General features: G+C 38.5%; 1 protein-coding gene across 1 annotated transcript in view; it reads right to left on the bottom strand.

Annotated features, from left to right (window-relative positions):
- Positions 1-1,656: 1,656 nt before the first annotated feature.
- LOC127638357 (synaptotagmin-1-like) overlaps positions 1,657-26,879 on the bottom strand; it is a 28,162-nt gene continuing 2,939 nt past the window's right edge. The window contains exons 2-9 of the mRNA XM_052119842.1: positions 14,776-14,929; positions 14,382-14,548; positions 13,567-13,662; positions 9,408-9,575; positions 4,735-4,902; positions 4,120-4,237; positions 3,748-3,881; positions 1,657-2,719 (exon numbers count right to left, since the gene is read on the bottom strand). Coding sequence (XP_051975802.1) covers positions 2,489-2,719; positions 3,748-3,881; positions 4,120-4,237; positions 4,735-4,902; positions 9,408-9,575; positions 13,567-13,662; positions 14,382-14,548; positions 14,776-14,899 — 1,206 coding nt within the window. The 5' untranslated portion in view covers positions 14,900-14,929 and the 3' untranslated portion in view covers positions 1,657-2,488. The remainder of the gene's footprint in view (positions 2,720-3,747; positions 3,882-4,119; positions 4,238-4,734; positions 4,903-9,407; positions 9,576-13,566; positions 13,663-14,381; positions 14,549-14,775; positions 14,930-26,879) is intronic.

Below are 26,879 nucleotides of genomic sequence, written 5' to 3'. Positions count from 1 at the left end.
GCTTTAAGAAGTGAAATTTTACAATACCTGTAAATGTTTTGAACTATTATTGATTCATTTAAGGTTTGATCATATTTTGTATGTTATGGCAGAGCAATGAGACCAATGGTAATGGACCCTCATAAATGCAGGATAAAGATGAAGATGTGGCCTAATATCAGTAGGTGGTATAACCCTTCTATTTGCATAAGAAATGGATGGTCCTTGCTCATTTGCCATTCAATTGCAGACAAGATCAGAATTACTTATGACCTGATTCTCTCATCTGCTTAAGTATGGCAGTACACACACACACACACACACACACACACACACACACACACACACACACACCCACACACTATTATTCAGTGTTTCAGAAGTGGGGTTTCCTGACCACAAAGAACAAGATTTCAATGAGAGAAATGCGAGGATGTGTTTTATAATTGTGCTTAAGACTGAATCATTAATAATGGGAGTCATCACATCTTTATTACCATTTATGGTTGTTTTATGTAGTCAATGTGTCTGTGTAATATCCATAGCACATACTGTTTATAGGATAAATGTATTAACATTACAGTATTATTACAATCAAAAGCTGTAAGTCTTACAAATGCAATGTTGATCAAGTCATCAATTCAATTTCAAGCAGTTTGAAAAGTTAAAAGGTGATATGTGCAATTTTCCAATGTTAAAATACTTTCTTCTGTCCCATCTAAATATGCAGAGGGAGCTAAAAGTAAACCCTTTATAGGATGATTCGCAGAAAAGAGTAAACACTGTGGCATGCTGTTGACAACGTGATGACAAGGGAAATCGACATGATGATTCCGAATGTTCAGTTACCCTGAAATCAACCATTCTGCTGAATTACTGACAAGCACAATCCTTTATAAGACATTTTTGAATCAATTGAAATGTGTTTACCTTTCCCTGTGGCACTATTGAGAAATCTCAGTGATAGGTTCTTGTCTTGTGAAAACCAGGAAATAATCGTGTTCACATAAACAATGGTGAACTATATGTATTATTGCATAATCATCATTTGAATGCTAACAGTAGGACTGTAAATGTAATGCATTAATTCAGAGTGATTATATTAAAAAATAATGCGTTAAAAAATGAGCACAATTAATCATGTCATTGAATATTACGGAATATTCCTTCCATCAGAGCAATTCAAGTTGGAAGAACCACCTGTTTTCAGCAGGAGGCAGTAAGCTAAACTCAAGCTGTTTAGGCAATATGCAGCTGTTCAAACATCAAACCACTCTTATGGTAGGTTCCACTTAAGAAGTGATCATCCCTATGCCCTATTCTCTTTGAAGTCTTTACCATCCACTCTGAGGGCAATCGATGACTTAAAGTTGTGGGGCTCAAAAATAAAATTGTACTTGCTTGTTTTGATGGTTGGGGGGTACACCAGTAGGAATATTCCTTTGACTGAAGATCAAAGCTGCACTGTGATGCCTCATAGTAGGGGAGACTCCCAATTGACTCATGCCAACTGTGTTTACCATCCCTACAGATCACAGTCCTGATCTGTAGTTTCTCTTGTGATGGATAATGGAGCTCATTCCTACTCTAAGTGGCCTAGCTTGTTATTCGCAACTGGGGCAACTTATGGGTCTGTAAGGTAGAAGATAAATGTATAAAACCATCTCTCACACATGGCTTTGGTAAGTAAAGCCAACTAGATGCTTTATGATAGAATCAAATTAAAATTGTCAATAAAATGTAAAAATCTAGTTTTATTTGTTTAAACTGTTCAGAAAATTTTAAACAATTTATATTGATTGAGCTACAGATTCAATCAATGAACATCTTGAAAAAGGTATTTACCCCACTTTTCGACCATTTTCTACTTGTTGCATACATAAAATACAGGTATATAATGTACCTGAGCACTCAAATCATGACTGTGCAAAAGCAACTGAGTTCTGCAACCTTTAAAACATTCTGTACATTTGCACCAAGGATGAGAAACCTCATTAAAGTGTTATAATTGGCCCACATGTGTGCTGACACCCATCATTTTACACACTTATCTCATGCTTACTAGTCACAAGAGAAATCAGTGTGCATGTGTGTGTGTGAACACGACTAAAGCTGATACAACTCTCGCATCTGCATTTTTCAAACCCAAACACTAAACATTTGATAATTTTATTTCAAGCCTCAAAACATGAGAAGTTTTTTGCAGTCTTCCACATTTGGAATTCTACAGCTTATTGGGTAACTTTAAAAAAAAAGTGTTTAACAATATCTTCAAAGGTACATTAACAATACAACTGTATTTTTAAATTCTCCTAAATACACAGTCACCAGCATAGAGGAAGGAGAGAATATTTATGTTTGGATAGAAATTTTGTATAGTAGAGTCTGAGCATTGCACCTTCAAGCAATGTGTTAAAATTCAGTTAACCATGGTATTAACAACATAAAGGAATGGCAGCTATACCTGATATGATTACATTTTCTGGTTGTAAAGGCTTCTTAGAATGTTTTATTTTGTGAATGGGATCTTCAGAGTGTGTTTTAAGGCAAGCGTTGTGTCCACCTGTTCAGAGGAGAGTAACGTGTGCCACTGTGCCACAGGTTTGCGTGGGTTAGACAACATATCCGCCCAGTGACGCAGCTGGTTTCCTGTAGCATCACAGCCTAGATAGATCTTACCAATGGCATCATTCCTACTCATTTTGTCATGATCCCACACAGAGATGACCAGCTGGACTTTCTGCAAGAATTATAATGAGTGAATCAACAAACAATTATACACAGAATGAAGGGATGTGGAAAACAAAAGATGCTAAAAATACATCCAACCATAATATCACATCCATATATTCATCTATCCTTTACTTCTAAACATCCATCCATCCATCCATCATATCTTAACATCCATCCAATTATATCTTAACATCCATCTGATCCATCCATCATATCTAAATATCCCTGTCATATCCATCCATTCATCCATCCGTCCATCATATCATTCATCGATTCTACACATCCATCCATCATATCTTAAAATCCATCCATCTATTATTAACATCCATCCATCAAATTTAAAAATCCATCCATATATCCATCATAGCTTATTATTCATCCATCCATCCAAACTTAAAATCTATCCATCAATCATATCTAAACATCCATCATATTTTAACATCCATCCAATCCTAAAATCCATCCATCCATCCAACATATCTAAATATTCATTATATCTTAACTTCCATCCAATCTTAATATCCATTCATCTATCATATTTTAACATTCATCTGTCTATCTATCCATCCATCCATCCATCAACCTTGAATTCTATCCATCCATCATATCAAAACATCCATTCATCGTATCTTAACATCCATCCATCCAATCTTAACATAATCCATCCATCCATCCATCATTTCTAAAAATCCATTCATCCATCAATCCATTCATCTATCTTATCTAAACATCCATCCATCAATTCATCATACCTAAATATTATCCATCCATCCATCTATCCACCCATCCAACCTATCTAAACATCCATCAGATCTTAACATCCATTTATCCATCCATTCATCATATTTAAAAATGTATCTATCCATCAAATTACAAAATTTCTGAAATTCCAACAGCCTTATGAGTTATACAATTGCCTAAATTAAACAGGGAAAACAGTTTAGTAATTCTATTGTCATAGAGACAAAGGCATATGGCATCATTACTTATATTAGCAAAAAGTCAATTTTGTCCCAGTTTCCAGGTTTCACTCACCTGAATCTGCTCAAAAGACACGTCAAAAGTGAATGAATCATTGAAGTATGGATTTAGTGTTTGCTTCTTAACTGATGTCTTTTTCCTCTTCCATTTCTTCTTATCTAGAATCAACTGAAGTTTCACATAAGGGTCTACAGAACAAACAAAACAAATCTGAAATAATATTTCATTTATGCGAAGCACAATTTCTGAAGCTGCTTGAAATGATGCAACTGCTAAAAGCAAAAATTGTGGGGTGCCATAAGACAGATGTACAGGAGTATTTGGGATTTTTAACAGTATAAGTTATGTTACTGCAGTAAAGTAAATGCAATTTGACCAGTAATTGGACATTTGAGGATGATTATTTACAGTATGCACATATCTAACCTGAAGAGCCTCCCTGATCCATCCTCTTCAAATTCTTGGCTTCCAGTATGACCACAGTGAGTTTACTGCTAGTTGGGACATAGCGAAGAGAAAAGCAGATCTCTCCTAGATGCTCTTGCTGTCATATGGAAACATTTGAGAAAAGAACAGCCTTCATAATGATGACACCTTATGTTCTTAGCTGATACCTTAACAACATGTTTCTTGAGGCAACCTAGATTAGCCCTTGTAATTTGTATTAAGGTGGTGTAGACTAGTGGTTGCAGGTTCAAACCTAACATGGGGCAAGACTTCTGTTGTAATTCAACAGGATGTTCTATGGTGGCATTGTGGAAAAAAATTCAACCGGCTCTGGCCATGTGGTGATAAAATATTACATTTTATCAGAATTCTGTATTAGCTATGTCCTTACAGCAGCAGTTGAAAATATAATTTTCAAAATATCAATCTAATAATTTCTTTGTTGTTAGGTACAAGATATTAAAACAATGTTGGGAACCCAAGCCCAAAATGCCACAGAAAGATGCCTAAATAGTTGTTTGGCAAATTCGTCTTAACTGAATGAACTGACACAAACTTTACCTAACCTTTGGTCAGTAGGTGATCTCTAAATACCTCATGTTTAGATTCTTCATTCAGATCTCTCCACTCCTCAATCACATGATTCCAGTCAACAGTGGACAGATTCAGTCTGATCTCACCGATGATGTCGTGTTTGGAGAATCTGTTAAAGTCATACACCTGCATCACCAGTGTTGACTCAGTCAACTCCTTCTGAGAGATCTAGAAAGGATGAAATAGTACAGTTTAGTTAGTTACAGTAAATGGGCAATAACATTTAATGAGCTCAACCAAGCAGCACACTGTAAACTGCCATGCTATGCGCCATTTGTTATTACAGACAATATTGCTTTTGTAGCTTCAGAGCTAACTCTAAATATTCAAGTGTGTTCACTGGTGATATACAGGTAGACTCTAATCATATCTACACAAATCCATCATATCTAAACATCCATCCATCCATCATCATATCTAAACATCCATCCATCCATCATCATATCTAAACATCCTTCCATCCATCAAATCTAAACATTCATCCATTCATATCTAAACATCAATCCATCTATCTATCATCATATCCAAACATCCATCCATCCATTGTATCCAAAAATGGATCCATTCATATCTAAACATCCATCCATTTATCCATCCATCATCATATAAACATCCATCCATCCATCCATCATCCATCCATTGTATCTAAACATCCATCCATCCATATATAAACATCCATCCATCTATCCATAATATCTAAACATCCATCCATCCATTGTATCTAAACATCCATCCATCCATATATAAACATCCATCCATCCATCCATAACATCTAAACATCCATCCATCCATTCATCCATCCATCCACCCATCCATCATATATCCATCCATTCATATCTAAACATCCATCCATCCATCCATACACCCACCCATCCATCATATATATACATCCATCCATTCATATCTAAACATCCATCCATCTATCCATAGTATCAAACATCCATCCATTCATTTATCATCTATCCATCATCCATCCATCCATCACATCTAAACATCCTTCCATCCATCGAATCTAAACATTCATCCATTCATATATAAACATCAATCCATCTATCTATCATCATATCCAAACATCCATCCATCCATCGTATCCAAAAATCGATCCATTTATCCATCCATCATCATATAAACATCCATCCATCCATCATCCATCCATTGTATCTAAACATCCATCCATCCATCCATCCATTGTATCTAAACATCCATCCATCCATAATATCTAAACATCCATCCATCCATAATATCTAAACATCCATCCATCCAGCCATAGTATTAAACATCCACCCATTCATTTATCATCTATCCATCCATCCATCCATCCATCATATCTAAACATGATGGAAACATTTGGTCTGTCAGAGGAAAACAACAACTGTAGTTTTGTTAGCTGTGTTCTTACTGGGACATTGGACTGGGTAGCTGTGTTAGCCATGAGATTTTACTGCACTTCAGTAACAATTAAGGTAAATCTTTGACTATTAGTGAATGTTTTAGGGCACGCCAGCTGAAATTTCATGCATTTGACACTTTTTGACTTTGAGTTGCTAATTTGTTAGCTATCATAACACAGGTCAGCTAGGCAACTTTACAGAAGAGCTAGATGTATTGCTGTCCTCATTTCCTGAGGATGGCACTCCACTAGTGGTCCTTGGAGACTTGACAACTTGACAAATCTCAAGCAGCTGACTTTCTAGCTCTTCTGACCTCATTTGACCTTACAAGATTGGACACCCCTGCAACTCGCAGAGCAGGGAAAAAGCTAGATCCCATCCTTACACGTAAATGTGTCCCCACTAATCCCCTTGTTACTCTACATATCTCTGGCCATTTCTTCATTCGGTTTTCTCTCACTCTCCTTTCTTCTTTACCTCTCACTCCACCTAAGGTCTCCTTCCACCGCAACCTTCGCTCTCTCTCACTCACTCGCCTCTCTTCCATAATCTCTGCATCCCTTCCTCCACTAAGCATTTATCTTCACTTGATTTAAATGAAGCTACAATTGCTCAACATTAACTTTTTGTCTTGATAGTGTCTGCCCTCTTACCACCAGACCAGCATGTGCCACACTCTTCAGCCCCTGGCTGTCAGAGACACTTCGTGAACACTGCACCGAGCTGAGGGCTGTGGAAAGAAAGTGGCGCAAGTCAAAAGACTCAGCACACCTGAGAAGGAACAATCACTTCTCTCCTCTTTTTCCAGGAGCATTTCTAGTGCTAAAATGGATTATAACCAGAATAAGATAAACTATTTTCAATTTTCTCATGTCTTCTCTATCCTCCACCACATCCAAATACTTCTCTGAATGTTGATGACTTTGCCACGGTTTTTACTGACAAAGTAGCAAGCATCAGCAGCCAGTTCTTTACACCTAACACCCACAGCCACTCTCTTCCAACATCCCATCCTCTGTTCTCCTCTTTCTCCCCTCTCTCCGAGACTGAGGTCTCCAAAGTGTTTCATTCTAACTGTCCTATCACCTGTCCACTTGACCCTATCCCCTCACATCTTATGTAAGCTACCTCTCCATCAATCTTACCTGTATTCACACACTAGTTGTGTAACGATCTATTGAACCTGGATCAACACATCGATCCAATAACCAACGATCCAATGTTATCGATACATTTCCGTCAGGCGATGATGCAACCTTATTACATTCAATTCACTCTACGAGTGCTAAATATGCTTTTCATGTGGGACAATGTTGTGCGCAGGGTCTGTGAAGCCAAATTGCGCAGTGCTATCCGTGCGCGTGTCAACCGGGCTTCCCGTGCTCACATGCACAATTAATTCAGTCTTCTATCAATATCATTGTGCATGTGACCCATTTGAATTTTACATGAGAATTTGCTATTTTAAGGTAACATGAAGAGGTTCAACATCATGTGAAACATCTTGACGAGGCCGACATTCTGAACAGCACTAATGAGGGAAAGAGAAATCACCTGCTGCCCAGCATTAGCATCAGTTATAAGACTTTACACATCAACGCCATTGCTAACATATACTGTATCACAGTTAACTGTAACATAATATTTAATTACAACTGTGAAAGTTGTAGCCAAGAAAATCACGGATAGCATGGATAGTTGGAAACAAGTCATGGATATGTAAGTACTTTGAATTGGGCTAAGCTGTAATCAAATGAGTTATGGTCACTTGTGTGTAGTTACTTTTTATATTATTATCAGTATATTTTTATATTTTTATATTATCAGTACATTTGAAGTATCATATTTTGTCCCAATGTGGATAATAAATTTGCACTTTTCAGAGAACTCAATAAAATATTCAAATAAAAATAAATAAATAAATAATTAATTGTGTAAAATAGGCACATAATATCGATCACAGGGCCCTGAATCAAATTAAAATCGGAATCGTATCATGGCAGACTTTGAAGTATCAGCAAATATCGGATCACAGGCCAAGAGAATTGATATAAGATCATATTGTGATGAAACGCCTGATTTAAACACCTATCACACACATTAACAACACATCTCTCACAACAGGAAACTTTCCCAATACAGGCTTACAAGCAGGCTTGAGTAACCCCACTGCTCAAACAACCAACACATAACCCGACAGTAGTCGAAAACTACAGACCACTCTCTCTCCTATCTTTCCTGTCAAAAACTATTGAGAGGGTTGTATTCAACCAGTTGTCTGCTTTTCACTCACAGAACAACCTACTCGACAGAGATCAATCTGGCTTCAAAAAAGGACAATCAACAGAGACTGCCCTCCTGTCAGTAGCTGAAACCCTGCGACTGGCAAGAGCTAACTCCAAATTATCCATCCTCATCCTCCTTGACTTGTCTGCTTCTTTCGACACAGTGAACCACAAGATTGTCCTGTCCACCCTCTCTGACCCGGGCATCACAGGAACTGCGCTTGGATGGGTTAAATCGTACCTCATTGGCAGATCTTTCAAGCTCTCCTGGAGAGGAGAGGTGACCATGTCACACCAGCTGACCACTGGTGTTCCTCAAGGATCAGTGCCTGGACCCCTCCTCTTCTGGATACACAACATCACTCGGAACGATCATTGAGGCACATGGCTTTTCCTACTACTGTTACCCTACTGTCTTAGCTCATATCTCTGACTGCCTCTCTGACATTTCGGCCACATTCAGCTCAACCTTGCCAAGACAGAACTCCTTGTGATCCCAGCTAACCCATCTGTTGACCACAACTTCACTATTCATCTTGGTTCAACTACACTAACGCCAACCAGAACAGCTCGGAACCTGGGAGTGGTGATAGATGACCAGCTTAATTTGACTGTTTTATGTTCCATGAGCACTTAACCAATCCACACTAATTGCACTTACTATTGAATTTAACTTGCACTTACTTTACACACTAATACTACTCCAGCCACTTTGAGAGTCTTGCAGTACAACACTGTAGATAAAAATGTCTACTAAATGACAAAATGTAAATGTGAACATCCATCCATCATATCTAAACATTCATCCATCCATCCATCCATCCATCCATTATATTTAAACATCTATTCATCATATCTAAACATCCATTCTTCAATCATATCTAAACATACATCATCCATCCATCCATGTTTATCTGCATTCATTGCTAATATACAAGTACAGTAGACTCCTATACATGTCATTTCCAATGAAAGCTCATTTAGTATGTTGGCTTACCTGATATTTGAAATTTTCATTGAAGACAGGGTTAAGAGTTTTTCTGAAGACTTTGGTCTCAAATGTTTTGGACTTGTTGGGAAGGATGTAGACTTTCACGTAAGGGTCAGACGTCCCTCCTGAATCCATTGCTTTCAAAGAAGAAGCTTCTTTTATTCCTACAGACAGCTAAAAGGAAGGATGATGGTAAAAAGTGACTAAAAAGTATTTTATATGAAACTATGTTCAATGAAATAAACACTTTTTAAACTACACATAAGCTATTTGTAAAGAAAATTCAGGGTATTATGGCACAGAATGTAAACATGGGAATACTGTACTTTTCTACAGTTGTTTATCAAAATATTAGGGGGAAATAATTAAAATTTTTGTTTGTGAAATGTTTTTCTGATTATGTCCACAAGGGGCATTTTCAGCAACTGTGAAATATTTGTTATTTTTTAAAATTGCATAGTTATACCAGGTAGTGTTGTATGTCATAAAATGGTGTGAGTTTTAAAGGTGCACTCAGTAATTTTTTCCTCATTAAAAAGTTGTACTCTTAAAGAAATGAATAGTAATTTAGAAACATAGGTATAAAATCATGAGCACTCACATGAGATTAAGACTAGTCATATCAATAACCTCATAAATGCTGTTTTATTCTACATGGAGAGGGTCTCCTCATGGGGGCTGCCATGTAGGAATCACATGACCAGCCAAATACTACTCACTTAATTCATGATCTTGAAAAAAGTCTGGGAGTAATTTGACATCATGAAAAATATTTGCTGTTAATTTTAAATATTTGAAAATATTTGATGTGAATTTACCTAAACAAGGTGGTGGATTTCAGGTTGTGAAATTCAAGTCTCTAGTTTAGAAATTCAGGTGGCAAAATTCTAGGATGACATCCGGGAATACAAGGAAGAGCAGACGAACGTTGATGTAATCATCTCTCTAGGACAATCACAAAGCGACGGAAACAGCTCAAAAAAGTCATTTTAAATGAATGAATGAATATATACAGTATATTCTACATATACAGCAGTAAATATATAGAGCCTACATTTTTTATAATGTGCAAAACGTCTTTTCTTTGCTCCTTGGCAATTCACATTGAACGAATCTGATGAAAAAGCCATTAAATGTATTCACGTGCACTCGTATGCCCAGATTACACGATCCCGTTGGTCCATAACACCGTAAATATCTCTCATGCAGAAGTTTCAAATGTTTTTGTGTTGTTTTGTGGTCTGAATAATTATAAACCGTCTGTGATGATCATGTCTGTATGAATGTAAGAGCTGCATTTAACTCGTGACAACACACAAAAAGCGAACGCAATGAGGCAGTGTTTATGACTAATGTTTACATTGTAGTCTGGAGGTGTAAATAAAGTCTGTTCTTCATAATCTTATGTGTTGTTTATTGGCCAACATTAGTGTATATAGCCTACACATAAAAATATACTTATTTTTTTTAATTACATTATAGCTTTTTAAAATTATTATTATTATAATGTGTTACAATCATGACATACCATCTAGTCTGGGTGTTATGAATTTATGAACATATATACTGTATTTGATGCACAGATAACTGAAATATATCTCTGTTCTCCCCTTCATCACTGCTTGACTTGGGTGAAATGAAGCTGTGACACCTGAAAGATGAAACTTCAATGAAAGAAAAAGAAAATGTTGGCTCTGGGAAGTAAACAGCAGTATTGCTTTTTCAAGATTTATCAAAAGAAACAAAACTTTAGCTGCTTTTGTCGCATCCCACGCAGCACACTGTCTGAAAGTTTCCTAACTTGAATTTTGGTCATAAAGGCATCCTGATCATACTGTGATGTCACATGTAACAGGTCAATATGCTCATGCATTACAGTACATTATTATTATTGTATATGCATGAATTGTGTGTATAGGAAACGAATATAATAATACCTGATTAATAATAGTTACAGGAAATGACAAAGAATACTTTATAGGCCTCTGTATTATTATTACGTTTGTGTGTGTGTGTGTGTGTGTGTGTGTGTGTGTGTGTGTGTGTGTGTGGTAAGGGGTACGTTACACTTCTGTAAAGTATATAGATGGAGACCAGATTTGTATTATTATGAAGGTAACGTGCTCTGCCTGAAAATAAACATAATAAATAAGACACTGACACATCATCAGCAATCTACATATGAGGTTAGACTATCCAGCATTTTGATACAAATATTAAAAATCAAGCATGCTAACTCAAGCAATCCAGATTGTAATGTAAACAATTAGGAACATTTAGGATATTTTCATTCAGCACTAGTACAAATGTGCAAGAGAATGTAAAATATAATTATAATAAATATTATCAAATAGCCAAGACATGCAGCACACACTTACAAAACGGGTAAAACTGGCTGTTGTTTCAGTCAGCCATAGGTCTGTATTATTTCACATATTTACAGTAACAAGAGGTAGATATCTACTAATTCATATTACCTTGAAAGCAGAGAAATGTATTATATATACTGTGTGTATGTATATATATATATATATATATCTTTTATTTTTAGATGTATTAATGAATACTTCCAGACTACTATTTTTTTTTTTTTCAGACTTGCAGATAAAAAGAGGTTCTTTGATTACTCATTTCCACTGGTAAATGTGATCATGAAATATGTTTCTTGATAAAACTTGGCGTTAGGTGAAGGATTCATTTTAGTGATTAAGTTGATCTTTTCTTCAAAACACATTAATGAAACATTATAATAAGTATCCCTAAAGTATTCCTTTTTTGTGTTTTCACAATGTTTTTGTCACAATTGCTTAAAATGACTTTTTTTGAGCTGTTTCCATCACTTCGCGACTGTCCGAGAGAGATGGATTACATCAGCGTTCGTTTGCTCTTCCTTGCATTCCCAGATATCATCCTCAGTTTTTGCCACATTCATTTTTCAACCCATATTCAACAACCTGAATATCACGACCAAAACATTTTGATGAAATCAAATTACACCCAGTCTTTTTTAAAGATGAATACAGAGGCTTTTTCAAATTCAAGTTCTGGTGATATAAAAATGACATCATAGTCTTGATATTGGACACTTTCACTCTTGGATTAAATTAATCATGGCTGACTGTTTCTAGTGAAATTCTACAATGTCATCTGTAGGTAAAAACGATTGATTTTGAATGATGCTGCATCCACACAGCTAGGTGTCACTCTAGGTCCAAGATGACACAAACACAAAAGTAACTGAGTGCACCTTTAATACCTTTAATACACTTTTTAATACCATACATTTTGTAGATAGACCGATAATCTGTTTAACCGATATTTTTTATCCGATATTTAACCTTTTTACTTTATCAGTTATCAGTTTCTTTAATATTGGGTTTAACAAAAAATGTAGACATAAAAGACTTTAAGTCTTAAATATGAATTAAGCTAGGGGCTTTGTACAACTAACTAAAACTATTTAAATTAATTCTTTGTAGACAAAATGTTACTTTGTGCACAATATTACAGGTAGTTTTGTAAAGCAGTTTACGTTCAGAGGTTAGCGTACATGATTAAGTTGTTATTGTGTCTAAAAGCAGAAATAAAAGAAGATTTAAAATTGGTTATGAAAATCGTTATCGGACACTCCAACACAAAAATCAACAGTATCGTATCGGTCATTAAAAAAACAATTCAAATCAATTTAACCGGTTAGAAATTAACTATAGGGTACAATAACTGTTGTAAATCTGTTTTAAAACTTTAAAGGTTACAGTAGAATTTGAAAGTCGTTATGTCAAAAATATTAAGGATTTACAATACAAAAATTTTAAATTTGATAATTAATAAATTCATGCACAAAATGGAAAACGTGTATGTTGTCTATTAGTGTTACAACCAATAAGATGAACAGCACTCTTTGAAGTTTGAAAATTTCTAGCAGACAAATATGGGAATCTTTAGCTTGCTAGAATAGTTTGCATAGTTTGAGTAACATAAAAAAGGTCAGAGTCACAGATGTTGAAACTAAATGTGTTATAAGACTCCCTGGTCTCCCCATAATGAATGAATGAGCAATAGCAGTTCTATATCACTAATTAGGCTATACATCCTGCCAGTTGAGGGAGCTGTTGTAAACACAGTGAATGTAATGCATGCTATCTAATGATTTGTGAGCTGCCACCTCTGATCTGGATGTGTTAAACTCCAGTGAATACAGAAGTCTTCCTCTCTGCTCTTCAGCTGAACCGTACTCCATATCTTCTGTTTCAGGCTGGACCTGTTAATACATCCAGTATCCCATCAGTGACAAGTCCAACCAGAAGAAAACTAGGAGAAAACTCATCCATTGCTTTTTCACACACCAGGAGAGGTACAAAAATTTTAATTCTCTGCATAGTCTCAAACTTGTATGACTTTCTTTCTTCTACAAAACACAAAGAAAGATATTTTGAAGGATGTATGAGGTGTTTTTGTCCATACAATACAAGACAATGGGGTGCAAAACTTCCAAGCTCCAAATAAGGCATACAGGTATCAGAAAATCCACATGACTGGAGTGGTTTAATCCATGACTTCAAAAGTGATATGATCGCTTTATGTGCTATAAATCTCATTCTGCACATGCGCCAAGCAGGAGGAAGTGTAATCGAGCTTTAAATCATGATCGCACCTAGACCGCAGATGTCAAGATTCATTGTGAAAAAGCAGAACACTTTTTGGTCAAATACCATTCATATTGCTTCAGAACACATGGATTAAACCACCTTTATGAAGCTTCTTTTTGCATCTTAAATGTTTTGGACCCCATTGACTTACATTGTATCCCCATCAAAATATCTTTGTATGTGTTCCACAGAAGAAAGAAAGTCATGCAAGTGTGAGACAGCATGAGGGTGAGTAAAGGATGACAGAGTTTTCATTTTTGGGTGGACTATTCCTTTAAGGAGAAGATCTGAACTTTCAAATCTACAAGCAGTGGATGATCCACTCTCTCACCAGGGCTGTGGTTGTTATTCCTGTCATCCCTTTCATACTGATTTTCTGGTCCAGCTTTTTCTTCTTTTTCTTTCCTTTGCAGCAACATTTTACGCAGCAGCACAGCACACAGATTAGAATGACTAGGATGATGGCCGCAAAAATGGTATAGATGGCCCATCTTGGCACTGTTGTAAAAAAAACAACAACAATATTCCATTTTACATCAAAGTAGCAAAGCCGTGGTCCAGTATAGCACCATGACACATCTGAAAGAAGACCACAGTTAGGAGAATTAAGGGAACTTAAACTTGTAGCAAGTGAAAATTGAGAAGTAAGAAATGTGCACAAGGAGCAGAATTAGATAGGACCCTAAAAGCAGGTGCTGAGATAAGAGTTCATATGATATACTCACAAGGAATCCTGTCCAGTAAAGAGGTTAGGAACCCCAGAGCAGCTGTTGTGGTGGTGTGTGTGTTAGTTACAGAAGTCGAATTTGTCTTTGGTCTTGTAGGATTTAATGGAGGTCTTGGAGTCATGTTGAAATGGATGAGATGATGAGTGGGTCACTATAAATATAGAAAAGATAGTGGGTGACAGTCATTAGTAACGGTTGAGTTATGTTGTTTCATGTTGACCTCTACTGGTTAGAGAGATACAGCACCATTTAAGACACCCTGAAAAAAGAACATGAACATAATAGGTATTATATAGGTACCTGAAACGGATAGTTCACCCCAAAAATAAAAATTTTCTGATTCTTTACCCTCATGCCATCCCAGATGTGAATGACTTCCGCAGAACGCAAATTAAGATTTTTACACAAATATTTCAGCTCTGTTGGTCCATACAATACAAGTGAATGGGTGCCAACATTTTGACATTCCAAAAAGGCAGCATCAAATTAATCCATATGACTCCAGTGGTTTAATCCATGACTTCAGAAGTGATATGATAGGTGTGGGTAAGAAACAGATCAATATTTAAGTCAATTCCTCTTCCTACCCAGTATTTGCCTATACATGAAGAATGTGAATCACCAAAAACACAAGAAGAAGAATGTGAAATTTAGGGTGAATTCCAATCGAAAGTGATTATCCCTATGCCCTACTCACTACGAAGGACAAAGCTCTTGATGTGGGTACTCTGATGGGAGCATGACATTACTGTTTGAATGTACTCTTCACTAAAAGTCTTGTAAAAGGGCCCTTTGTGAAAACATGAACATTCTAACTTTTGTTTGGAACGACCCTTCGAGTGGTATCCCCTTCCTGATGTGCCCTTGAAGGGCACAAAAATGCTGTTAAACGCCCTTAAAGTAAATATTGACTAATATTGATCTGCTTCTCATCCACACCTATCAAATCACTTCTAAAGACATTGATCAAACTACTGGTGTCATATGGATTACTTTTATGCTGACCTATGTTATATTTGGAGCTTCAAAATTTTGGCACCCATTCGCTTCCATAGTATGGACCAAAAGAGCTGAGATATTCTTCTAAAAATCATAATTTGTGTTCTGCTAAAGAAAGAAAGTAATCCGGGATGCCATGAGGGTGAGTAAATGATGAGAGAATTAAATTTTTTTGGGGTGAAGTATCCCTTTAAATGCAGAGGAATTTCAACAAACACTCCTAAATATTCAGGTCTTTAGAGACCCAGCACGTATTGTTATCACAAATTGACCTACAACATGCCCAGATAGTGTTACATTTTTTTTATATGTTCATGACAATTAGAATATAATAGAATAAGATATTTTGAAATATTTTAATGTTTTATTTTTCATATATTTAAGAGATGATGCAACAAATCAGGACAAATCTACAGGATTCATTAATTCAACATCGAAATATCATGAGATGCAACTAGCTCTCAAACACATATTGAGCTATACATAAACATATCAAATACACAAAAGCTACAAATAAACATAAGCTAAACATAAGTATTTTCTCAAGCACTTGAGTCTAAATAGTTTCATGCCTGATATCATTTCAGTAGTCCACCCAAATGACAATAGTCATATCATACTGTTGTACTTGCTATAGTTTACTTCCATGTAGTTTCTTCATCCAATTTTAAAACCATGTTAATTGTAAATCAAGTCAATCACTGAAACAACAGCACCACCTTGAGTAAGAAACAGCATGTGTAATATGTAAGCGTACATGCACATGGGTTACAGATAATTAGTGGTGCTTGCAAAGCATCACTATTGTAATCTCACATACTTATTAGTGGTGCTTGCAAAGCATCACTATTGTAATCTCACATACTTATTATTAGTGGTGCTTGCAAAGCATCACTATTGTAATCTCACATACTTATTATTATACTTTTTATTTTTATTTTTATTAGTGGTGCTTGCAAAGCATCACTATTGTAATCTCACATACTTATTTTTATTTTTCTTCTTTTAGTGGTGCTTGCAAAGCATCACTATTGTAATCTCACATACTTATTTTTATTTTTCTTCTTTTTATTATTATTCTATCTCCGTACAAAACTTCGGCACCTAACTCGTCCCGCACCGTTTGGCGTAGACCCACAAATGAGGTGTCAAATCGAACGGCCTATTGAGGACACGTGTGCTATGACTTTTATAAGCGATCGGGGGTACGGTATTTGCCCCAGGGGCAAAAAAGCGGCCGAAAAATCCCATAGACTTAACATTGTGACAAACTTTGACGCGTCACAGCTCCGAGCGAGGATTTCGCAGAAACGTGTGATTTGCCACATTTGAAGAGGCTGGCAGGCTCTGTAAGAGCATACCTCAATATGGGGTAAAAGTTGCACCCCTGGGGGGCAGGAGCTGCCCAAAAATGCCCCAATTGACTTATAATGGTGTAGGACGGCCCATGAAATGAAAAGGCATAGGGATTTGTATTGAACATAGCTCTGGATCACAGTGTCATAGAGACCAGGGGGTGGGCTCATTTTACTCAGACGACCAATCAGTCTCTCAGGATCATTGTGAAGCTATCAAGCCACGCCCTAGCAACCATTAAGAGCACCTTAGCAACAAGTCCCATAGACTTCTATTGAAACAGATCAAAGGGATATCTCCGGATAGAAGTGTCATAGAAACACAAGGGTGGTCTCGTTTGACTCGGGACAGCAAACAGCCAATCATGCATCAAATCAACACTTCCTAGCCCCTCCCTAGCAACCATTGTCGAGCACCTTAACAACCAAAATCCATAGAGGGATATCTTCCATTCTGAATGTCACAGAGGCATGGGAGTTGGTTTATATCATTCATACTGACAAGCAGCCTTTGGAGATTCATGATTGGCAGCTGCCAAGCCACTCCCTAGCAACTAAACAGAGTACCCTAGCAACCGTTTAGCAGTAACTATATCTCTGCACCACAAAATCAGAGAGACTTCTGGGTTGATTTATTTCAATCAGGATGGCAAGGAGACTTGATTAGTATCACTATGGTAACTGCCTAGCAACCAGATGGGGTTACCCTAGCAACCGAGTAACAAATCACATATCTCTGCATCAGAAAAACGTAGAGACTTCCGGGTTGACTTATTTCAATCAGGATGGAAAGGACACTTCATTAGTATCACTATGGTAACTGCCTAGCAACCAGATGGGCTTACCCTAGCAACCGAGTAACAAATCACATATCTCTGCATCACAAAAACATAGAGACTTCCGGGTTGACTTATTTCAATCAGGATGGCAAGGACACTTCATTAGTATCACTATGGTAACTGCCTAGCAACCAGATGAGCTTACCCTAGCAACCGAGTAACAAATCACATATCTCTGCATCAGAAAAACGTAGAGACTTCCGGGTTGACTTATTTCAATCAGGATGGCAAGGACACTTGATTAGTATCACTATGGTATCTGCCTAGCAACCAGATGGGCTTACCCTAGCAACCGAGTAACAAATCACATATCTCTGCATCACAAAAACATAGAGACTTCCGGGTTGACTTATTTCAATCAGGATGGCAAGGACACTTGATAAGTATCACTATGTTAACTGCCTAGCAACCAGATGGGGTTACCCTAGCAACCGAGAAACAAATCACATATCTCGGCACCAGAAAAGAGTACAGACTTCCGGGTTGATTTATTTCAATCAGGATGGCAAGGACACTTGATTACTATCACTATGGTAACTGCCTAGCAACCAGATGGGGTTACCCTAGCAACCGAGAAACAAATCACATATCTCGGCACCAGAAAAGAGTACAGACTTCCGGGTTGATTTATTTCAATCAGGATGGCAAGGAGACTTGATTAGTATCACTATGGTAACTGCCTAGCAACCAGATGGGGTTACCCTAGCAACCGAGTAACAAATCACATATCTCTGCATCAGAAAAACGTAGAGACTTCCGGGTTGACTTATTTCAATCAGGATGGCAAGGAGACTTGATTAGTATCACTATGGTAACTGCCTAGCAACCAGATGGGGTTACCCTAGCAACCGAGTAACAAATCACATATCTCTGCATCAGAAAAACGTAGAGACTTCCGGGTTGACTTATTTCAATCAGGATGGCAAGGACACTTGATTAGTATCACTATGGTAACTGCCTAGCAACCAGATGGGGTTACCCTAGCAACCGAGTAACAAATCACATATCTCTGCATCAGAAAAACATAGAGACTTCCGGGTTGACTTATTTCAATCAGGATGGCAAGGACACTTGATTAGTATCACTGTGGTAACTGCCTAGCAACCAGATGGGGTTACCCTAGCAACCGAGTAACAAATCACATATCTCTGCATCAGAAAAACGTAGAGACTTCCGGGTTGACTTATTTCAATCAGGATGGCAAGGACACTTGATTAGTATCACTATGGTAACTGCCTAGCAACCAGATGGGCTTACCCTAGCAACCGAGTAACAAATCACATATCTCTGCATCAGAAAAACGTAGAGACTTCTGGGTTGGTTTATTTCACTCAGGATGGCAAGGAGACTTCATAAGTATCACTATGGTAACTGCCTAGCAACAAGGAGGGGTTACCCTAGCAACCAAATAACAAATCACATATCTCTGGATCACAACATCATAGAGACTTCCTGGTTGACTGATTTTACTCTGGATAGCAAGGACACTTGATAAGTATCACTATGGTAACTGCCTAGCAACCACATGGGGTTACCCTAGCAACCGAGTAACAAATCACATATCTCTGCACCAGAAAACAGTACAGATTTTTGGGTTGACTTATTTCACTCAGGATGGAAAGGAGCCATGTATTGTATTACCTTGCTAACTGCATAGCAACCACATGGGCTTACCCTAGCAACCTAGTAACAAATCACATATTTCTGCACCAGAAAATTATACAGACTTCTGGGTTGATTTATTTATGACCACAATTTCTGTTCTTTTCAAGCAGGCTATTTGACGAGTTTTGCCACGGCAAGCACCACTCACATTTTCTTCAGGAAATGTACCTATCTAGTTTTTATTTTTATTTTTATTTTTATATCTCTTAACAAAACTTCGGCACCTAACTCGTCCCGCACCGTTTGGCGTAGACCCACGAATGAGGTGTCAAATCGAACGGCCTATTGAGGACACGTGTGCTATGACTTTTATAAGCGATCGGGGGTACGGTATTTGCCCCAGGGGCAAAAAAGCGGCCGAAAAATCCCATTGACTTAACATTGAGACAAACTTTGACGCGTCACAGCTCCGAGCGAGGATTTCGCAGAAACGTGTGATTTGCCACATTTGAAGAGGCTGGCAGGCTCTGTAAGAGCATACCTCAATATGGGGTAAAAGTTGCACCCCTGGGGGGCAGGAGCTGCCCAAAGTTGCCCCCATTGACTTACAATGGTGTAGGACGGCCCATGAAATAGGGATTTTTTATTAAACATAGCTCTGGATCACAGTGTCATAGAGACAAGGGGCCTGCCTCATTTTACTAAGACGACCAATCAGTCTCTCAGGATCATTGCAAAGCTATCAAGCCACGCCCTAGCAACCATTTAGAGGACCTTAGCAACAAGTCCCATAGACTTCTAATGAAAGAGATCAAAGGGATATCTCCGGCTAGAAGTGTCATACCAACACAAGGGTGGTCTCGTTTGACTCGGGGCAGCAAACAGCCAATCATGAATCACCTCAACACTTCCTAGCCCCTCCCTAGCAACTATTGTCGAGCACCTTAGCAACCAAAATCCATAGAGGGATATCTTCCATTCTGAATGTCACAGAGGCATGGGAGTTGATTTATGTCATTCATACTGACAAGCAGCCTTTGGAATTTCATGATTGGCAGCTGCCAAGCCACTCCCTAGCAACTACACATAGTACCCTAGCAACCGAGTAACAAATCACATATCTCTACACCAGAAAATAGTACAGACTTCTGGGTTGATTTATTTCACTCAGGATGGCAAGGAAACTTGATTACTATCACTATGGAAACTGCCTAGCAACCAGATGGGGTTACCCTAGCAACCGAGTAACAAATCACATATCTCTGCACCAGAAAATAGTACAGACTTCCGGGTTGACTTATTTCAATAAGGATGGCAAGGAGACTTCATTACTATCACTATGGTAACTGCCTAGCAACCAGATGGGTTTACCCTAGCAACCGAGTAACAAATCACATATCTCTGCATCAGAAAAACGTAGAGACTTCTGGGTTGATTTATTTATGACCATAATTTTTGTTCTTTTCAAGCATGCTATTTGACGAGTTTTGCCACGGCAAGCACCACTCACATTTTCTTCAGGAAATGTACCTATCTAGTTATACTTTTTATTTTTATTTTTATTTTTATTTTTATATCTCTTAACAAAACTTCGGCACCTAACTCGTCCCGCACCGTTTGGCGTAGACCCACGAATGAGGTGTCAAATCGAACGGCCTATTGAGGACACATGTGCTATGACTTTTATAAGCGATCGGGGGTACGGTATTTGCCCCAGGGGCAAAAAAGCGGCCGAAAAATCCCATAGACTTAACATTGAGACAAACTTTGACGCGTCACAGCTCCAAGCGAGGATTTCGTAGAAACGTGTGATTTGCCACATTTGAAGAGGCTGGCAGGCTCTGTAAGAGCATACCTCAATATGGGGTAAAAGTTGCACCCCTGGGGGCAGGAGCTGCCCAAAAATGCCCCAATTGACTTATAATGGTGTAGGACGGCCCATGAAATGAAAAGGCATAGGGATTTGTATTGAACATAGCTCTGGATCACAGTGTCATAGAGACGAGGGGGTGGGCTCATTTTACTCAGACAACCAATCAGTCTCTCTGGATCATTGTGAAGCTATCAAGCCACGCCCTAGCAACCATTAAGAGCACCTTAGCAACAAGTCCCATAGACTTCTATTGAAAAAGATCAAAGGGATATCTCCGGATAGAAGTGTCATAGAAACACAAGGGTGGTCTCGTTTGACTCGGGACAGCAAACAGCCAATCATGCATCACTTCAACACTTCCTAGCCCCTCCCTAGCAACCATTGTCGAGCACCTTAACAACCAAAATCCATAGAGGGATATCTTCCATTCTGAATGTCACAGAGGCATGGGAGTTGGTTTATATCATTCATACTGACAAGCAGCCTTTGGAGATTCATGATTGGCAGCTGCCAAGCCACTCCCTAGCAACTACACAGAGTACCCTAGCAACCGTTTAGCAGTAACTATATCTCTGCACCAGAAAATCAGAGAGACTTCTGGGTTGATTTATTTCAATCAGGATGGCAAGGAGACTTGATAAGTATCACTATGTTAACTGCCTAGCAACCAGATGGGGTTACCCTAGCAACCGAGTAACAAATCACATATCTCTGCATCAGAAAAACGTAGAGACTTCCGGGTTGACTTATTTCAATCAGGATGGCAAGGACACTTCATTAGTATCACTATGGTAACTGCCTAGCAACCAGATGGGCTTACCCTAGCAACCGAGTAACAAATCACATATCTCTGCATCACAAAAACATAGAGACTTCCGGGTTGACTTATTTCAATCAGGATGGCAAGGACACTTGATAAGTATCACTATGTTAACTGCCTAGCAACCAGATGGGGTTACCCTAGCAACCGAGTAACAAATCACATATCTCTGCATCAGAAAAACGTAGAGACTTCCGGGTTGACTTATTTCAATCAGGATGGCAAGGACACTTCATTAGTATCACTATGGTAACTGCCTAGCAACCACATGAGCTTACCCTAGCAACCGAGTAACAAATCACATATCTCTGCATCAGAAAAACGTAGAGACTTCCGGGTTGACTTATTTCAATCAGGATGGCAAGGACACTTGATTAGTATCACTATGATTACTGCCTAGCAACCAGATGGGGTTACCCTAGCAACCGAGTAACAAATCACATATCTCTGCACCAGAAAATAGTACTGACTTCCGGGTTGATTTATTTCACTCAGGATGGCAAGGACACTTCATTACTATCACTATGGTAACTGCCTAGCAACCAGATGGGGTTACCCTAGCAACCGAGAAACAAATCACATATCTCGGCACCAGAAAAGAGTACAGACTTCCAGGTTGATTTATTTCAACCAGGATGGCAAGGACACTTCATTAGTATCAATATGGTAACTGCCTAGCAACCACATGGGGTTACCCTAGCAACCGAGTAACAAATCACATATCTCTGCATCAGAAAAACGTAGATACTTCTGGGTTGACTTATTTCAATCAGGATGGCAAGGACACTTGATTACTATCACTATGGTAACTGCCTAGCAACCAGATGGGGTTACCCTAGCAACCGAGTAACAAATCACATATCTCTGCACCAGAAAATAGTACTGACTTCCGGGTTGATTTATTTCACTCAGGATCGCAAGGACACTTGATTACTATCACTATGGTAACTGCCTAGCAACCAGATGGGGTTACCCTAGCAACCGAGAAACAAATCACATATCTCGGCACCAGAAAAGAGTACAGACTTCCGGGTTGATTTATTTCACTCAGGATCGCAAGGACACTTGATTACTATCACTATGGTAACTGCCTAGCAACCAGATGGGGTTACCCTAGCAACCGAGAAACAAATCACATATCTCGGCACCAGAAAAGAGTACAGACTTCCGGGTTGATTTATTTCAACCAGGATGGCAAGGACACTTCATTAGTATCAATATGGTAACTGCCTAGCAACCAGATGGGGTTACCCTAGCAACCGAGTAACAAATCACATATCTCTGCACCAGAAAACACTACAGACTTCCGGGTTGACTTATTTCACTCAGGATGGAAAGGAGCCATGTATTGTATTACCTTGGTAACTGCATAGCAACCACATGGGCTTACCCTAGCAACCGAGTAAAAAATCACATATTTCTGCACCAGAAAATCGTACAGACTTCTGGGCTGATTTATTTATGACCATAATTTTTTTCTTTTCAAGTTACAACATGCTGTTTGACGAGTTTTGCCACGGCAAGCACCACTCACATTTTCTTCAGGAAATGTACCTATCTAGTTATTTTTATTTTCTTATTTTTTATATCTCTTAACAAAACTTCGGCACCTAACTCGTCCCGCACCGTTTGGCGTAGACCCACGAATGAGGTGTCAAATCGAACGGCCTATTGAGGACACGTGTGCTATGACTTTTATAAGCGATCGGGGTACGGTATTTGCCCCAGGGGCAAAAAAGCAGCCGAAAAATCCCATAGACTTAACATTGAGACAAACTTTGACGCGTCACAGCTCCAAGCGAGGATTTCGTAGAAACGTGTGATTTGCCACATTTGAAGAGGCTGGCAGGCTCTGTAAGAGCATACCTCAATATGGGGTAAAAGCTGCACCCCTGGGGGGCAGGAGCTGCCCAAAAATGCCCCAATTGACTTATAATGGTGTAGGACGGCCCCTGAAATGAAAAGGCATAGGGATTTGTATTGAACATAGCTCTGGATCACAGTGTCATAGAGACGAGGGGTGGGCTCATTTTACTCAGACGACCAATCAGTCTCTCAGGATCATTGTGAAGCTATCAAGCCACGCCCTAGCAACCATTAAGAGCACCTTAGCAACAAGTCCCATAGACTTCTATTGAAACAGATCAAAGGGATATCTCCGGATAGAAGTGTCATAGAAACACAAGGGTGGTCTCGTTTTACTCGGGACAGCAAACAGCCAATCATGCATCAAATCAACACTTCCTAGCCCCTCCCTAGCAACCATTGTCGAGCACCTTAACAACCAAAATCCATAGAGGGATATCTTCCATTCTGAATGTCACAGAGGCATGGGAGTTGGTTTATATCATTCATACTGACAAGCAGCCTTTGGAGATTCATGATTGGCAGCTGCCAAGCCACTCCCTAGCAACTAAACAGAGTACCCTAGCAACCGTTTAGCAGTAACTATATCTCTGCACCAGAAAATCAGAGAGACTTCTGGGTTGATTTATTTCAATCAGGATGGCAAGGACACTTGATTAGTATCACTATGGTAACTGCCTAGCAACCAGATGGGGTTACCCTAGCAACCGAGTAACAAATCACATATCTCTGCATCAGAAAAACGTAGAGACTTCCGGGTTGACTTATTTCAATCAGGATGGAAAGGAGACTTCATTAGTATCACTATGGTAACTGCCTAGCAACCAGATGGGCTTACCCTAGCAACCGAGTAACAAATCACATATCTCTGCATCACAAAAACATACAGACTTCCGGGTTTGACTTATTTCAATCAGGATGGCAAGGACACTTGATTAGTATCACTATGGTAACTGCCTAGCAACCACATGGGGTTACCCTAGCAACCTACTAACAAATCACATATTTCTGCACCAGAACATTATACAGACTTCTGGGTTGATTTATTTATGACCACAATTTCTGTTCTTTTCAAGCAGGCTATTTGACGAGTTTTGCCACGGCAAGCACCACTCACATTTTCTTCAGGAAATGTACCTATCTAGTTCATAATTGTTGCACAGAAAATCAATGTGATATAGTATGTATTTGTATGAAAATAGTATTTCTTGTAATAAACAAAGAAATATATCATATGATAGTAAACTTACATAGATATGAAATAATAATAAAAATATAATTTTCAGAAGTGCAAAAAAATAAAACGACACTGTTACATATCTAGGATCTCTAATGACCCAATACACTTTTGGTGCATTACACTTCTTCTTCTATTTTTTTATTTTTATTTTTTTTTTTTTTGCAATTTCATCTTTGTGTGTATGTGTGTGTGTTACACTATTTATAAGAGAAAGATTGAGGAATACTAAAGAGGCGTGGGCACAACTCCAAAATATGGATGAGGTACAGGGGGTGGAATGTCATCCCGGGTCACTAAAGACCTGATCAGGTATGCGTTTAAGGGTTAACATGATTTTAGTGGGATAAAAAAGGGATTTAATGGTTTTACAGTGTAAAATGGATTCCAGGGTTTCCAGCTGTTATGTCCAGAATGAAAATTCTCATCATTTACTCACCCTCATGCCTTCCCAGATGTGTATGACTTTCTTTCTTCTGCTGAACACAAACAAAGATTTAGGAAAGAATATTTCAGCTCTGTAGGTTTATTCAATGCAAGTGACTGCCAATCAGGCATTTGAAGCTCCAAAAATCAGATAAAGGCAGCATAAAGTCCATGCGACTCCAGTGGTTTAATCCATGTCTTCTGAAGCAATCAAGTTGGTTTTGGGTGAGAACAGACCAAAATGTAACTCCTTTATTACTGTACATCATGACAGCAGTCTCCGTGACGATTGTGATTTCAAGGTCGATTAAACTTCTCATAGCGCCATCTAGCGCTCTGTGCATGCAGCAAGCACTAGGAAGTGTAATCGAGCTTGAAATAATGATCGTGCCTAGAGACTGCAATGACAAGATGCCCAGTGAAAATGGGGTAATATTTTGTTCTGTTCTCACCTAAATCCAACTGGATTGCTTTAGAAGACATGGATTAAACCACTGGAGTTGTATGGATTACTTTTATGATGACTTTATCTGCTTTCAGTCAGACTGAGCATTGAGACAAACACAACTAAGATTATTCAATAAATTCAGTGGTGTAGTCGGGACATATGCACGTATACGCCATATGCTTATTTTTTTCCCAGGGCTGTTTGTCTGTAAAGACTTCTAAGGATCAGTATTTGCGTGTACCCTCGGTATATGCTTATAGCTCTACCTTAGCTTCCTTTTTACAGTATCCCATGCTGTCTTTTGAAACTGGGGATTCTTTGTTGTAACTGGTGCATTATAACTTGAATTCTACCATGCCCTGCCCATGACAACCGCTGTCACTGCCGTCATTGACTGAGTGGAGAGACGCTCTCACGCTGAAGCATTATCAGGTAAAATTAATAAAAGGAAAATATATGTTGCCATTTTCACCCGCAATGTTTCTCCACTGGGCATGCTCAGCAGCAGATGCAACAATATAAAGTCCCTAGTGCTTAGCCTTACATGGTTCCACAGATTCTGACCCATGCATTTTTAAGGCTTTCCATGACTTTACCAAATGTTTATGACTGCTGGATACATTTACATTCATG

Source organism: Xyrauchen texanus, chromosome 46, assembly GCF_025860055.1.
Source record: "Xyrauchen texanus isolate HMW12.3.18 chromosome 46, RBS_HiC_50CHRs, whole genome shotgun sequence".
NCBI classification, from domain to species: domain Eukaryota; kingdom Metazoa; phylum Chordata; class Actinopteri; order Cypriniformes; family Catostomidae; genus Xyrauchen; species Xyrauchen texanus.
Note: the sequence above shows the minus strand (reverse complement) of the source record. Positions and strands in the feature narration are given on the sequence as shown.